The sequence below is a fragment of the Heterodontus francisci genome, chromosome 12 (assembly GCF_036365525.1).
Source record: "Heterodontus francisci isolate sHetFra1 chromosome 12, sHetFra1.hap1, whole genome shotgun sequence".
NCBI classification, from domain to species: Eukaryota; Metazoa; Chordata; class Chondrichthyes; order Heterodontiformes; family Heterodontidae; genus Heterodontus; species Heterodontus francisci.
Window position 1 is genome coordinate 64665350 of NC_090382.1, and position 14308 is coordinate 64679657.

General features: G+C 42.7%; 1 protein-coding gene across 8 annotated transcripts in view; it reads left to right on the forward strand.

Moving 5' to 3' along the window:
* LOC137375888 (nuclear factor NF-kappa-B p105 subunit-like) overlaps nt 1-14308 on the forward strand; it is a 68922-nt gene that overhangs the window by 34766 nt on the left and 19848 nt on the right. For 7 of the 8 annotated variants that reach the window (XR_010976082.1, XR_010976083.1, XM_068043525.1 and 4 more), the window contains 5 exons: nt 2672-2829; nt 5318-5476; nt 8870-8974; nt 9225-9316; nt 13513-13651. Coding sequence is in view for 6 of the 8 variants with exons in the window: in XM_068043525.1 (XP_067899626.1) it covers nt 2672-2829; nt 5318-5476; nt 8870-8974; nt 9225-9316; nt 13513-13651 (653 nt within the window). In the remaining 2 variants the exon portion in view is untranslated. The remainder of the gene's footprint in view (nt 1-2671; nt 2830-5317; nt 5477-8869; nt 8975-9224; nt 9317-13512; nt 13652-14308) is intronic. The other variant, XM_068043527.1, reaches the window with a different exon arrangement.

Sequence of the window (14308 nt, forward strand, 5' to 3'; positions counted from 1 at the left end):
ATTCTTTCCCTTTAAATTATTTCAGCCTCTGTATGGGAAGACTCTGCCCACAAAGCTCTTTTTGGCAGGAAGACTACGATGCTTAATGGCAGTCTAGACTTGCAACCCTGATTCAGACTCTTTATTTCCTTTTTTGAGCCTGATCCCACCAGACACCGCCTTTCTGTCCAATTACCATTCAAATAAACTACCCCTTTTTTGATTACTCACGCTTTCGGAGTAACGATTCTTGAGGGTGGTTTTCGAATCTGGCCCTATGTCACTCTGCCACTGCTTCTTCCAGCTATCTTCAATGTTGTTCCAGGCTTTTATGGCTTTTCGCAGGAGAAGCCGTCGTCCATGATGTTGTGCTTGCAATCGCTGTCACCGTGTTGAACACTGCTACTAACATGTTGAGCACCTCTGCATCGCTGCTACCCTGCTGTATCCTGCTGCTACCATATTGTGTTATTGGTTCTCAACACAAAGGTACCAAACACTATGAGGATGATTGGTAAGTTAAACAAACGTTCTTTATTTCAAAACAACAAAATTGCAGGAGAGATCTGAGATACACATGCTACACATGCTACCTGCTGACTCACACTGCTTCAACTACTATATCACATGTTAGCTTGCAGCACTTCTGTGATGATGTATACTAAACTATTTATATATTGTTTAACTTGTATTAAAGCAGTTAAAGCAATATCACAATAAGTATTCAATTTTAATCCCTTACCAGCCCTATTCTTGTCGGGCTAGTAGGATTAAAATCGGATCTTTGGGACAGGATTTTGGGGCCTGCCAAGACCAGGAATGGAGGTGGATGGGGCCTGAAAATACTGGCACAGGCCGGTGTGCTGGTTTCCTGACCCCATTTCTGGCATCAGTCATTTTGGCCAAGGTGGGTCCGGGGCCTGGCAAGGCAGCCTACCCCCACAAAGCAGGCAGTCAATTGGGTTCGTTAAAAGCCTTGTTAAGGGTAGGTAATGGAGTCTGACTGGAATTTTCCAGGCAGCCTCCAGTTTCCCGATGCAACAGGTGGCAGTTCAACTGCCTGGAGGCAGGCCGGGGTGCCAGCGCTCTCGGCAGGCCTACAGATCCTCCCTCCTTGCCTACCATGGAGGAGTCGAAACCAAAGGCTGCCCTGTAGAGTGGCTTCTCTCAATCTTCAACCCCCGTCTTCAACAACAGTCCTGGCCTGCCTGCTTTTTGTATTTTTTAATTAAATTTTTTAAGTAGTGGCTGAGAGGGCGCCTTCTTGTTGAAGTGCCATCTCAGTTACTTTTACTGCAGCTGGGTGCTCTTCTGAAGCTGGAAGGCCTCTCAATGGCCCTCTGGCTTCGAGAATCTGTCTACCACCCTTAACTGGACAGGGATCCTGGCTCCATGCCAAGCAGCTGCTGCCCACCATAAAGTATCAGTGATTTCTTTTTTCTGTTTCTCACTACAGGCATCCTAACGACCACTCTGAGTAGAATTGACAATTTATCAGTTTGTTATAAATTGTGGGTAGTTTTTGCTGTGGCCCCATATTCAATCGAAATTGGGTTAAGACTGCCTAAACTGTTAAAGCAGAACTTTTACAGTCAGTAAAGTGAGGAAACTTTGATCTAGACAGTCTGAACATAATTTGAACTAACATTCTTGAGATGAAAGAGAAGTATACTCGGTTATTACATCTTAGTATCATAAAAATCCTTTTACTGACTTAAAGTGATGATACGACCAGGTGCAAAATGTGTCTAGGGGGTCTGTTAGTACCTTCACCCAGTCTTATTGTAACAGGGTTTAATTTTAAACACATTGTGTTTTGAGCTCCCCTTTTGTGAATCCTTGTTCACAACTTTCCAATTATAAGGCAAAGAAATGAGCACAAACAGGTTTTCTTTGGTTTAAAGAAGAAAGATTAAATTTATTTAACCTTAAACTTAAATGGTTCACGCCTATGGATATACGACGCGCCCGCACTAGCATGCATACGTGATATACACATGCAAATAGGGACAGAAAGGAGCAGAAGAAAAGATAAGTAGAGCAGTTTGAGGCAATATCTTGTTACTGTTTCTTGAACTCGCTGTAGTCCTTGATCGAAGATGTGGTCTCGCGTTTCGTTGGGGCCCAGTATTCATCTTAAACCTTGTTCACATAGGAGATTGTTCTCGCTTTGAGTTTGTGTGTTGTCACAAGATTCAGTTCCGTGGGAAAGAGATGGAGGCAGGCAGACAGGAGAGGAGATGTTCTCAGTCCATGAGCGTTCTCTCTGTTCCAATTCCTTTGTTGGGAGTTCAAATTCAAAAAAACTCCCAGGTTGCTCAGCAGGTTAGTCATGTGACTAGCTCCTTATATGGAACAGTCTGTCCTGCGAGGTTTGTAGTTTGTACCTTAGCAGTCTCTGAAATGCTAGTTCCCCCCACCTTCAATGTCTGGTAATCAAAAGTTCATTGTTGGTTGAAAGAGTCAGGGCATGGCCCTTTGACCCTTGTTCCAACACTGTCGGTTATCATGGAAATGTCTTTCTGGTCAGGGGCTTGCAATTTTAAGTTTTAATGTTCATGTGGCGAAATCCTGTGCCTCAGTCTTGACAGGTGGGGGGTTTGCCTGACAGTGAGATATAGTGGGGTATTCTGGTTTACTGATTTTTTTAATGCATCTGTGAAGATGACTAACAAATATATTTTCTGATTAGCTTTCCAAACCTTGGAATCCTTCATGTTCCCAAGAAGGATGTTGTCGCAATTATAGAAGAACGGCTGATTAAGGCATGGACTTCAGATACTGGGAATGTTTCAATTCCTAATGGAAATAATGAAAATGAAATCGAATTGCAACAGAAACAGCTGCAAAGTGAGTTAATATTAGGCTTTATTGCTCATTCAGTATTCAAATGCCTCAATTTACAATGTGCTGTAAACTTAAATTTATGTTGATTGGTGGTAGCTGGTTTCAGCACCAGTGGTAAAGCTTTGAGCTCCTAATTTCATAATCTAAATGCACACCTGTTGTACTTTGCATAATACAGTAGCTTGTTTTGTCAACTGTTACAGGCATTCAGTAGATAGCAAAGGAAACCACCAGAAGATGAGTTCTGAAATCTGGTTTTGACTAGCTGGATAGAACTCCCTTTCTCTGAAATAAATTTGGACATTTTGATCAGATCTAGTAGGTGTGAGATACCCAAAACTGCCAACAAATTTCATTACAATTTGGTATTTGGCTGAAGTGGAAAGTGCAACTGTTTTGCCTGCACACAGATGCTTGGATATTGAGTTGCAATTTTGTACATCTGATAACAAGACTTCACTACCAAATAACAGTCAAGAGGCAATTGTAACAGAGATAAGACTAGCTTCTAACAAATTTTATCCACACTGGCAAATGTAGATTTGTTGTACTACCACCATTTAAATTGGCTAGTTCACTGTCTTCAGTAAAAAATAAATGAGGAAACTGAAAGCCCACCAGTATTTATCAATAACAGCAAGTAGAAAATAATATTGTTACTCCTGCCCAGCAGGTTAAAACCTTAGTTTAAAAAAAATGAAAATATCACCAAACTTTGCTGTGTGGTACAACCATAACTGATATGCAGACATCTTGGGCCATAGTTTGCTGTCACAGTAACAGTGAGGCTAATGGTGATCACCATTATTTATGCACAAACACTACAGCAAATTCAGGTGATCAAAATTCCAGACTACCTCCCTAACAGCACTGTGGGTGTACCTACACCACATGGACTGCAGCAGTTCAAGAAGGCAACTCACCACCACCTTCTCGAGGTCAATTAGGGATGGGCAATAAATGCTGGCCTTGTCATTGATGCTCTCATCCCAAGAACGAATAGAAAAATGGTGAGAGCAGATGTTTGGTTCAGTGCAAAAATCCAAAAGTTGCTGTCTGAGATGTGCCAGTCTGGTAGCTTCATGAAAACCCATTTCGCTAAAATGCATTGATTGGCACGAAGTTGCTGTACTTGCGCAGTAGATACTAACTAAGCTTGCTACACAAAGTTAGATCCTGCCCATTTCAGTTTAAGTACCCTTTTAATGACATGATAACTGTTAATTACTGCCAAGAAACCCCTCTGGCACTGAAAGTTAACTAATACACATGTGGGGCTGAATTTTATCAGCATGCCGCGCTCTGCGGCAGTGCGCTGTGAGAACAGCAACCTTCCGACATGGAAGTGCCGCCGCACAGCCCCCCGCGATATTATGAGTAGGGACTGATTTAAATTGAGGGGGCCGAGCGGCCGCCCCCAATGACGTAGAGGGGGCAGCTGCCACGTCCCCGGCAACGGACGCTGGTGCCATTTCTAAAGAGTTTCCAGCCCTTAGCAAAGATTAACATTTTTAAAGGTGCATTATAATTAATTTTTATTAAATAAATACTTAGCTGATGGAGGCCCTTCCCCAACTGATACGAACAAATCTCACTTTATTCTCTACCCGATCTTTCCCCCCAACCTTCTAACAGTTGCCCTTCAACCCTTTCCCACCTTCCCCACAGCCAATAAAAAGTATTTCCCCCGCTCCCCCACCCCTCCCGCCCTGAAAATTTTATTCCTCCCCCCCTCCCCACCAGGTTCTCGCCTCGGAACTCCGTGCGGAGTTCTGAAGGTGCGAGAGGTACGATTGACGGCTGTAAAATCAGTGTGGGACAGCCGCCGCCTGCAGGTAAGTGCATTTACTTATAATTTAGATTAATTTCAATATTTAGATGAAGGTCTCGCTGCCAAGTGACAGGGGGCGGGTGCTGCACAGAGGTCCCCCGCTGCCGATATTATGCGGCAGGCCTTTCTTGACGCTGGGGTCGAGGCAGGCTTTTCCCCGCAAAATTTTATGAGCCCCGCCGCCATGACTCACAGCATCGAGGGGCTGGTAAAATTCAGCCCGTGGTGTCTCATTCGGTCAGGTCTTACTAGTTGTTCGAAATTTTAAAACAGTAAAATGTAATGTTAATTTATTTTTATTTTCTGCCTTTTTTTCCTCTCTCTCGTAATCCAATCTTCTTTTCCTTCTCTTTATTTCTCTTTCTGTACCTGATTTGGAATTAAATTCGCTCATTAAATTCACAATCCTTCAATCTGATTGGTTAAGGAGTTACGGTAATGTTTGCCTTGTTTCCCTTGCTGTAATATTATCAGCTCACTCTTTCAGCAACTTGAGGCACTAAATATCGCCACAACGAAATGGGCCAGGACAAGTCTAACACCAGCTGCTGTTAGTTACCCTGCTACAGCAAATTATGGCCACATGTATAATAGTGACAGACCTTGGTGTTACTTAACAAGTATAGGATTTAATGTTATTTTAACCTTTTTTGATGTTAGAAGAAGACAGAGAGAGAATCTATCAGGAAGCCCAGAAGCAGACTAAGTACATGGATCTTAGTGTCGTCCGTTTGATGTTTACTCCATACATTCCAGGAAGTGATGGCAAATTTACACGTAGACTGAGCTCAGTTATATCGGATCCCATCTATGACAGCAGTGAGTACTTTACAAAGGACCACATATATATATATATATATATATATATATATGTAATATATTTAAATAAAATGAAGAAGTTATGCATTTGTATCATAAATTATTATTCTTGTCTGCGTAGTCATAAAAAGGTTACTTGACGTTTCAAACAATATTAAGGCAGACTTTTCAGTCCAAATTTATACCATATAACCATAAGCACTATAGCAGGGTTGTCCAACCTTTTTGCGTAGGAGGTCACATTACAATTTTTGTCTTACGTAGGGGGCCAGTGAGAGAATTTCAGTAAGATAAAGGCGTTAAAATATTTCTTACTATTAATCAAAACAACAACAAATGTACATTTTTGTGAAGAAACTTCAAAAGAGAAGACTAATTTATCGACTTACTTTCTCCTCACTATGTTGGACACTGATTTAGTGAGATACCTGGCCTTTATTTGCTTGCACGAATAGTCAATATTTGCCTGCACACTTGTAGCAAAGCGAAGTATTCTGGATAGATATCCATCTGTCAGGAGTGATCTTGACCACACTCTCTCTCTCTCTCTCTCTCTCTCTCTCTCTCTCTCTCTCTCTCTCTCCCCCTGTGTTCTCCCCTCTCTGTGTTGATCCCCCTCTCTATGTTGATCCCCCCTCTGTGTTGATCCCCCTTCTCTGTGTTGTTCCCCCCTCTGTGTTGTCCCCCCGTGTCATCCTCGCTCTGTGCCCCCTTCTCTCTCTCTCGCTCTGTCCACCTCTCTCTCTTTCTCTATTCCCCCCCCCCGTCCTGCTCTCTCTCTGTCCCCCCTCTCTCTCTGTCCCCCCTCTCTCTCTGTCCCCCTCTCTCTCTCTGCCCCCTCTCTCTCTCTCTCTCTCTGACCCCCTCTCTCTCTCTGCCCCCTTCTCTCACTGTTCTACCCTCTCTCTCTCTCTCTCTCTCTCTATACCCCCCTCTCTCTCTGTCCCCCTCCTCTCTCTCTCTCTCTCTGCCCCCTCTCTCTCTGACCCCTGCTCTCTTTCTCTCTGTTCCCGCCCCCCCGTCTCCCTGCCCCCTCTCTCCCTTCCCCCCCTCTCTCCCTTCCCCCCCTCTCTCCCTTCCCCCCTCTCTCCCTTCCCCCCCTATCTCTCTGTCCTTCCTCTCTCTCTGTCCCCCTCTCTCTGCCTCCCCCTCTCTGCCTCTCTCTCTCCCCTCTCTGCCTCTATCTCTATCCCCCTTCTCTCTCTGCCTCCCCATCTCTGTTCCCCTCTCTCTGTTCTCCCTCTCTCTCTGTTCTCCCTCTCTCTCTGTTCTCCCTCTCTCTCTGTTCCCCCCCTCTCTCTCTGTTCCCCCCCTCTCTCTCTGTTCCCCCCCTCTCTCTCTGTCCCCCCCCTCTCTGCCCCCCCTTCTCCCTCTCTTTCTCTGTCCCCTGTTAAACTCCAGAAAGCTTATTATGGAAGGAGCTTATCTTTACTCAGTTTCACATTTATTGTACAGAGTAAAAGGATTACAAACATGTAGCTCCTCACTCAAACCCTCCACCAGTCTCAGTAAGTTTCTGCTTTTAAGTGCTCAGGTAAGATCCCAATTAACGCCCTCTACCTGCATATAATCAAACAATTGATACACAATTAACAGATTAACATTTCCCTCCTCTCTCTCTGCCCCCCTCTATCTCAGTCCCTCTCTCTGACCCCCCTCTCTCTGTCCCCATTTCTATCTCTCTCTTTCTCTCTGTCCTCCTTTGTTTCTCTCTCTCTCTCTCTCTCTCTCTCGCTCTGTGCCCCCCCCCCCCTCTGACAGTTGCAAAGAGTGGGAACGCTCAGCAGATGGCTGGTCAGCTTTTTTTTTAAAGTCGCAAGTCAGTTTCACAGATGACAGGTCCTGACATCGAGAACAGTGGTTTCCCAACTTTGGACAGATTTGTGGTTTTCTGGTGGGTTCCAACTTTTTTTTTAAAAGCCTGCCTTAAAACCCCAAATCTGTCCGAAGTTGAGAAACGACTGTTCCCGATGTCAGGACCTGTCAGCTGTGAAACTGACTTGTGACTTTTTTTAAAAAGAAGAAGCCAAAGGGAAATTCCTCATCTCCAGTCATGGACCCCTGGTGAGGATGAGGAATGGCCAGGTACAGTTTACATCCGCAGGCAGAATGGAAACCTTTGGCGGGCTGGATCCTGGCCTGCAGGCCGTATGTTCGACAACCCTGGACTATAGGGATGTATAGATATTCTGGAACTGTGGAAATTAAATCTAGGTTTTGAATAAAGTAATTATTTATTACTCTGTTTTGTTCGTACCTTAAGTATTGCAAAATAAAAAGTCTGTAAGGATGTGTGAGAGTTTACTTATGGGGTTTAAACTCCAGAGCTCCTTGTTTGGCTTCAGAAATGTGCTGCAACAGGACTCCCAGCAACAGGGGCACCATCCCAACTTTCGGCAGAGCATAATACTGTTCTGATGGTGAAGACTGAGGCCCATAAAGGGCCAAAGAGGTTAAGGATATTTTTAAAATTTTGACTTTAGATGATACCAGCGCCTGTCTTCTAAAGGTAAGGAATCTGCTCTGGGTTTTTTTTTCCCATTTGCTGGGAAGCAATTTGGGGCCATTATAAGTTTGCAATCGAACTCAATTAGAGTCATGGAGAGATACAGCACCAAAACAGGCCCTTTGGCCCACCATGTCTGTGCTGACCATCAACCACCCATTTATGCTAATCCTACATTAATCCCATAGTCCCTGCCACATCCCCACCTTCCCTTAATTCTCCTGCCACCTACCTACACTAGGGACAATTTATAATGGCCAATTTACCTCTCAACCTGCAAGTCTTTGGCTGTGGGAGGAAACCAGAGCACCTAGCAGAAACTCACACAGTTTAGTTTAGTGATACAGCACTGAAACAGGCCCTTCAGCCCACTGAGTCTGTGCCGACCATCAACCACCCATTTATACTAATCCTACACGAATCCCATATTCCTACCACATCCCCACCTGTCCCTATATTTCCCTACCACCTACCTATACTAGGGGCAATTTATAATGGCCAATTTACCTACCAACCTGCAAGTCTTTTGGCTTGTGGGAGGAAACCGGAGCACCCGGAGAAAACCCACGCAGACACAGGGAGAACTTGCAAACTCCACACAGGCAGTGCCTAGAACCGAACCCAGGTTGCTGGAGCTGTGAGGCTCCGGTGCTAACCACTGCGCCACTGTGCCGCCCTAATTTTGTGGGTTTAGGAAGAGTTTAATATAGAATAGAATAGAAACCCAGCAAATCTGGGTGCCACTCCAAATTCTGTCCTCCCCAACCATTAAAATTTAATTTTCTATGTTATTTAACCATTTTTTATTTGTATGTTCCTTTTTCATATTTGGAAAGAAATTAGATTTTGCATAGAATGAGCATTAAATATTGTGTTTCCTTTTATAGAAGCACCCAATGCATCAAGTCTGCGTATAGTAAGAATGGCCAAAACAGCTGGTAGTGTAATGGGTGGAGATGAAGTCTTTCTGCTGTGTGATAAAGTTCAAAAAGGTAAACCGTTTCACAATTTGCTTAACCTTTCAATTATCTTTGGTTTTCTTTCATACATCTTTAAAATTGATTATAGATTTGTTATTCTGATGATTATTAGGTAGATTTGTGAAATATTTGTTGTTTGACAGGTTATTTCTTAACTTTTAATGTTCTTCAGGTAAGCTGAAACAAATGATTATCTTTGCTTCAGTATGGAAAAAAGAACTTCTAATTATCAAAGTTTGGATTATTATATTTCCTTCCTCAGATGATATTCAGGTACGGTTCTACCAAGAAGATGAGAGTGGTCACATTTGGGAGGCATTCGGAAAATTTGGTGCTGCAGATGTTCACAGACAGGTAGATTCCCCAAAATATTTCCCAGCCGAAAGTATTTCAGAGCTAACTGTATGCTGACAAAAATAATGCACCATTTCAGAGTACTATGAAAATGAAATGAAGCAGTTCAATTTAGTAGGATGATGACATGGATTTTAAATTTCACTGTCAAGTTATTAATCACAAGAACTCTCTTGTCACTTTTTTCATGTCCAGTAGAAAGAATCAGTTCCACAGGCAAGACCAAATTTCCAAGGAAGTAAAATGTGAATTAATATGTGAACGAATCTCAGTGGCACCATGTCTGAGATAAACAATAAATATCTTATTTTGCTCAAAAACTTACTCGAATTGATTGCATGATGACTTGCATTCACCTATTCTCTCTCATTGCCAGATATTGCTCTAGTCAAAGTGTATGGGCTGGAATTTCGGCTGTCACCAGGGCTGGGATTGGCCGGGGAGGTGGTGGGGGGCACAAATATTCGACTTAGCTTCCAATTTGTCGCACCAGGGGGTCAGCGCTCAACAAAGGCCTCGAGGCCCTCCTTGCCTGCTTGGGTGCAAGAGCAGCCACAGGCCGACCTCAAGAGGTATTTTCTGAACACCCACCCTTCCCCACCCCTGCCCACTGTGGTGGCCTGGCTGCGGAATCTTTCTTTTGATTAAAGATTGAAAAAAGTTGGAGAGTGGGCGTCTCCATATTGAAGAGCACTCTGTGTTACTTCCCTTCCATTACAGCCTGAGGCTCCTCTCAAGCCTCTTATTGGCCCTCTAACTGCGAGAGGCCACCCACTCATCACCTTTAATTGGATGGAGAACCTGTCTCCATGCCAAAATAGGGGGCGCCTCCCATGAAAATCACAGTCCGTGACTGTTTCCGCCCCTTCGAGACCCGAAAACAGTCTTTACTTCCATCCCCAGAGGGAATATCTAGCCCTGTATTTCAGGCATTAAACTACTAACCAGTTTATTAAGAAGCAAAATGAAGAGCAAATCCAACAGATTTTACTAGATTATAATTTCTCCCACAATCTCCCTGTGTGCCTTTCAAAAGAATAAAAATCTAAATACTTTTAACAGTAATTAAACAACTTTTGTCATTGATGAATCATTTGAATAAGGTTAACTCATGACAGATCTTCCTCTTCAGCACCTGAACATAAATGTTTGGTGTGGCAGAAGCATTTATCACAAGTTGGACTTTAGCCCTTTGCAATTTTCTGACCATTTATTTTAATACACAACAAATTGTGGATATCTTATGTTTGAATCTGCCCCAAGGAATCCTCTGCTTTTCTCCACCCGGCTGGCAGTACAGCGACAAAAGGAACAAGCTAACTGAGAAAAGCTTGACACAATGTACCCAGATCAGGCAACATCTGGGTAAGGACCTGTTGATCAAAAACAGGTTTTCCAAATGCCATAGCAGACAGTAAATTACGATACATAGCTGATAACATAGAAATATCCTTGACTAAGAATAGGTTCTTCTTTGCCTCTGAATCTAAATGTATTTTCAATTGTAGTTGTGTTACCTGACCAACTCTGCTTTACGTAATGAGTTGTTACTCCACTCAAAATTGAATTAGATAACAAATTCTGCTTAAAATCGAGTTAGATGACATTTGGCATATGTACACTGTTCCCCCAGACATTTCAAATGCAATAAATATAGAATTATGGAATCAGAGAATATGGGGAACAAAGAAATGGCTGACCAACTAAATGCATACTTTGGTTCTGTCTTCACAAAGGGGGACACATCATACCAGAAATGTTGGGGAACACAGGGTTTAGTGAGAAAGAGGAACTGAAGGAAATCAGTATGAGTAGAGAAATGGTGTTGGGGAAATTGATGGGATTGAAGGCCGATAAATCCCCAGGGCCTGATGGTCTGCATCCCAGAGTACTTAAGAAATAGCGGATGCATTGGTGGTCATCTTCCAAGATTCTATAGACTCTGGAACAGTTCCTACAGATTGGAGGGTAGCTAATGTAACCCCACTATTTAAAAAGGGAGGTAGAGAGAAAGCAGGGAATTATAGACCAGGGAAATCATGCTTGACAAATATACCAGAATTCTTCGAGGATGTAACTAGTAGAGTTGATGAGGGGGAGCCAGTGGATGTGGTTTATTTGAACTTTCAGAAGGCTTTCGATAAAGTCCCACATAAGAGATTAGCGTGTAAGATTAAAGCGTGTAAGATTAAAGCGCATGGGATTGGGGGTAGTGTATTGCGATGGATAGAAAATTGGTTGGCAGACAGGAAACAAAGAGTAGGGATAAATGTGTCTTTTTCTGAATGGCAGGCAGTGACTAGTGGGGTACCGCAGGGATCGGTGCTAGGACCGCAGCTATTCACAATATATATTAATGATTTAGATGAGGGAACTAAATGTAATATCTCCAAATTTGCAGATGACACAAAACTGGGTGGGAGGGTGAGTTGTGAGGAGGATGCAGAGAGGCTTCAGGGTGATTTGGACAGGTTAAGTGAGTGAGCAAATGCATGGCAGATGCAGTATAATGTGGATAAATGTGAGGTTATCCACTTTGGTAGCAAAAACAGGAAGGCAGATTATTATCTGAACGGCTATAAACTGAGAGAGGGGAATATGCAACGAGACCTGGGTGTTCTCATACACCAGTCGCTGAAGGTAAGCATACAGGTCCAACAGGCAGTAAAAAAGGCATATGGTATGTTGGCCTTCATAGCGAGCCGATTCGAGTAGAGGAGCAGGGATGTCTTGCTGCAATTATACAGAGGCTTGGGGAGGCTACATCTGGAATATTGTGTGCAGTTTTGGTCTCCTTATCTGAGGAAGGATGTTCTTGCTATAGAGGGAGTGCAGCGAAGGTTTACCAGACTGATTACTGGGATGGCGGGACTGACATATAAGGAGAGATTTAGTCGGTTAGGATTATATTCGCTGGAGTTCAGAAGAGTGAGGGGAGATCTCATAGAAACCTATAAAATTCTAACAGGACTTGACAGGGTAGATGCAGGAAGGATGTTCCAGATGGTGGGGGAGTCCAGAACCAGGGGTCATAGTCTAAGGATACGGGGTAAACCATTCAGGTCTGAGATGAGGAGAAATTTCTTCACCCAGAGAGTGGTGAACCTGTGGAATTCGCTACCACAGAAAGCAGTTGAGGTCAAAACATTGTATGTTTTCACGAAGGAGTTAGATATAGCTCTTGGGTTAAAGGGATCAAAGGATATGGGGCGAAAGCGGGGACAGGTTACTGAGTTGGATGATCAGCCATAATTATAATGAATGGCGGAGCAGGCTCGAAGGGCTGAATGGCCTACTCCTGCTCCTATTTTCTATGTTTCTGTTTCTATGTTACAGAAGGAGGCCAATCAGCCCTTCGATTCTGCACTGACCCCTTCAAAGGTCAATCCAGCTAGTCTCACTCCCGTGCTCTTTCCCCATATCCCTGCTTTTTTTCCTCTTTCAAGTATTTATCCAATTCCCTTTTGAAGGTTACTATTGAATCTGTATCGACCACCCTATCAGGCAGTGCATTCCAAACCTTAAACGCTTGTTGTGTTTAAAATTTTTCTTTATGTCCCCTCTGGTTCTTTTACCAATCACTTTAAATCTGTGCCTTCCGGTTATTGACCCTTCAGCCATTGGAAATAGTTTCTCTTTATTTACTCTACCTTAACCTTTCATGATTTTAAATGCCTCTATCAAATCTCCTGTTAGCCTTCTCTGCTCTCAGGAGAACAACTCAACTTCTCAAGTCTATCCCTCATCCCTGCATTCATTCGAAAAATAAGTTTTCCTTAGCAATAGTGGTTCAACATTTTCTTTATCCTTTTTCATGTACCAATATCATTAATTATAATACCAATTGTTAAACAGCAAACCCTGGAAACTATTTATTCTCTTTCTAATTAATACTAGACCAATATATCTTGTTGCATATGATGTCTATAGATTTCTCAATGCTGTATTGAACTAATATATACTCAATTTTTATGAATGTGCTGTGGTTGAGAAATTATTTCACTAAAAACCAAGTGGCTTGATAACATGTATTGAATCTATTAATAATGGCAGAACAGCAAATTTATCTTATAGGCAAATTGGATTCAGAGTACCCTACTAGCTCTTGCTAGCGATTCCATTCACAGACATGTGTGCTTATATTTAGATTGTTCTAAGACAGTACAGTAAATTATAAAATACTGTATGTTTTTCAGTTTGCTATTGTTTTCAAGACACCCAAGTATTTTGACATTCACATCACAAAACCTATCTCAGTGTTTGTCCAGTTACGTAGGCGTTCTGATGGTGAAACCAGTCAACCTAAACCATTTATATATTACCCACATACAAAGGGTGAGTATTCTTAAGCTATAGTTCTGCTTTCATATTGTTAATTGCAGTTCTCGAATAACTGACTAAAATTGTATATAGTATTTATGATATTTTATGTAAGCTCATTTACTTGTGAATTGCTGTGTGTGAATAATTTATAAAGCATAAAAATTTGAGGTCTGTGCCATTTCCTTATAAGACTTTTGAGTTTCTACCTTTTATGTGCTGCTCTGTTAACCCTCCTTTGGCTACTTTAGGTCATAGAACCATAGATAAGTTATGGCAGAGAAAGAGGCCACTCAGCCCATCATGCCTGTGCCGGCTGAAAAAACTAGTCGCCCAATCTAATCCCACCTTCCAGCAGCTGGTCCATAACCTTGCAGGTTACAGCACTTCAGGTGCAGGTTGCATTCCATTTGCCACTTTTCCGCCCACTCAACCAAACCATTGATATTATTCTGGAGTCTACAGCTATCCTCTTCACTTTCAGCTACACGGGCAATTTTTGTGCCATCTACAAATTTCTCTATCATGCCTCCTACATTTAAGTCCAAATCATTCATATATACCACAAACAGCAAGAGACCCAACAGTGAACCCCGTGGAATGCCCCTGGAAACTGCCTTCCATTCGCAAAAACATCCGTCGACCATTACCCTTTGTTTCCTGTCACTGAGC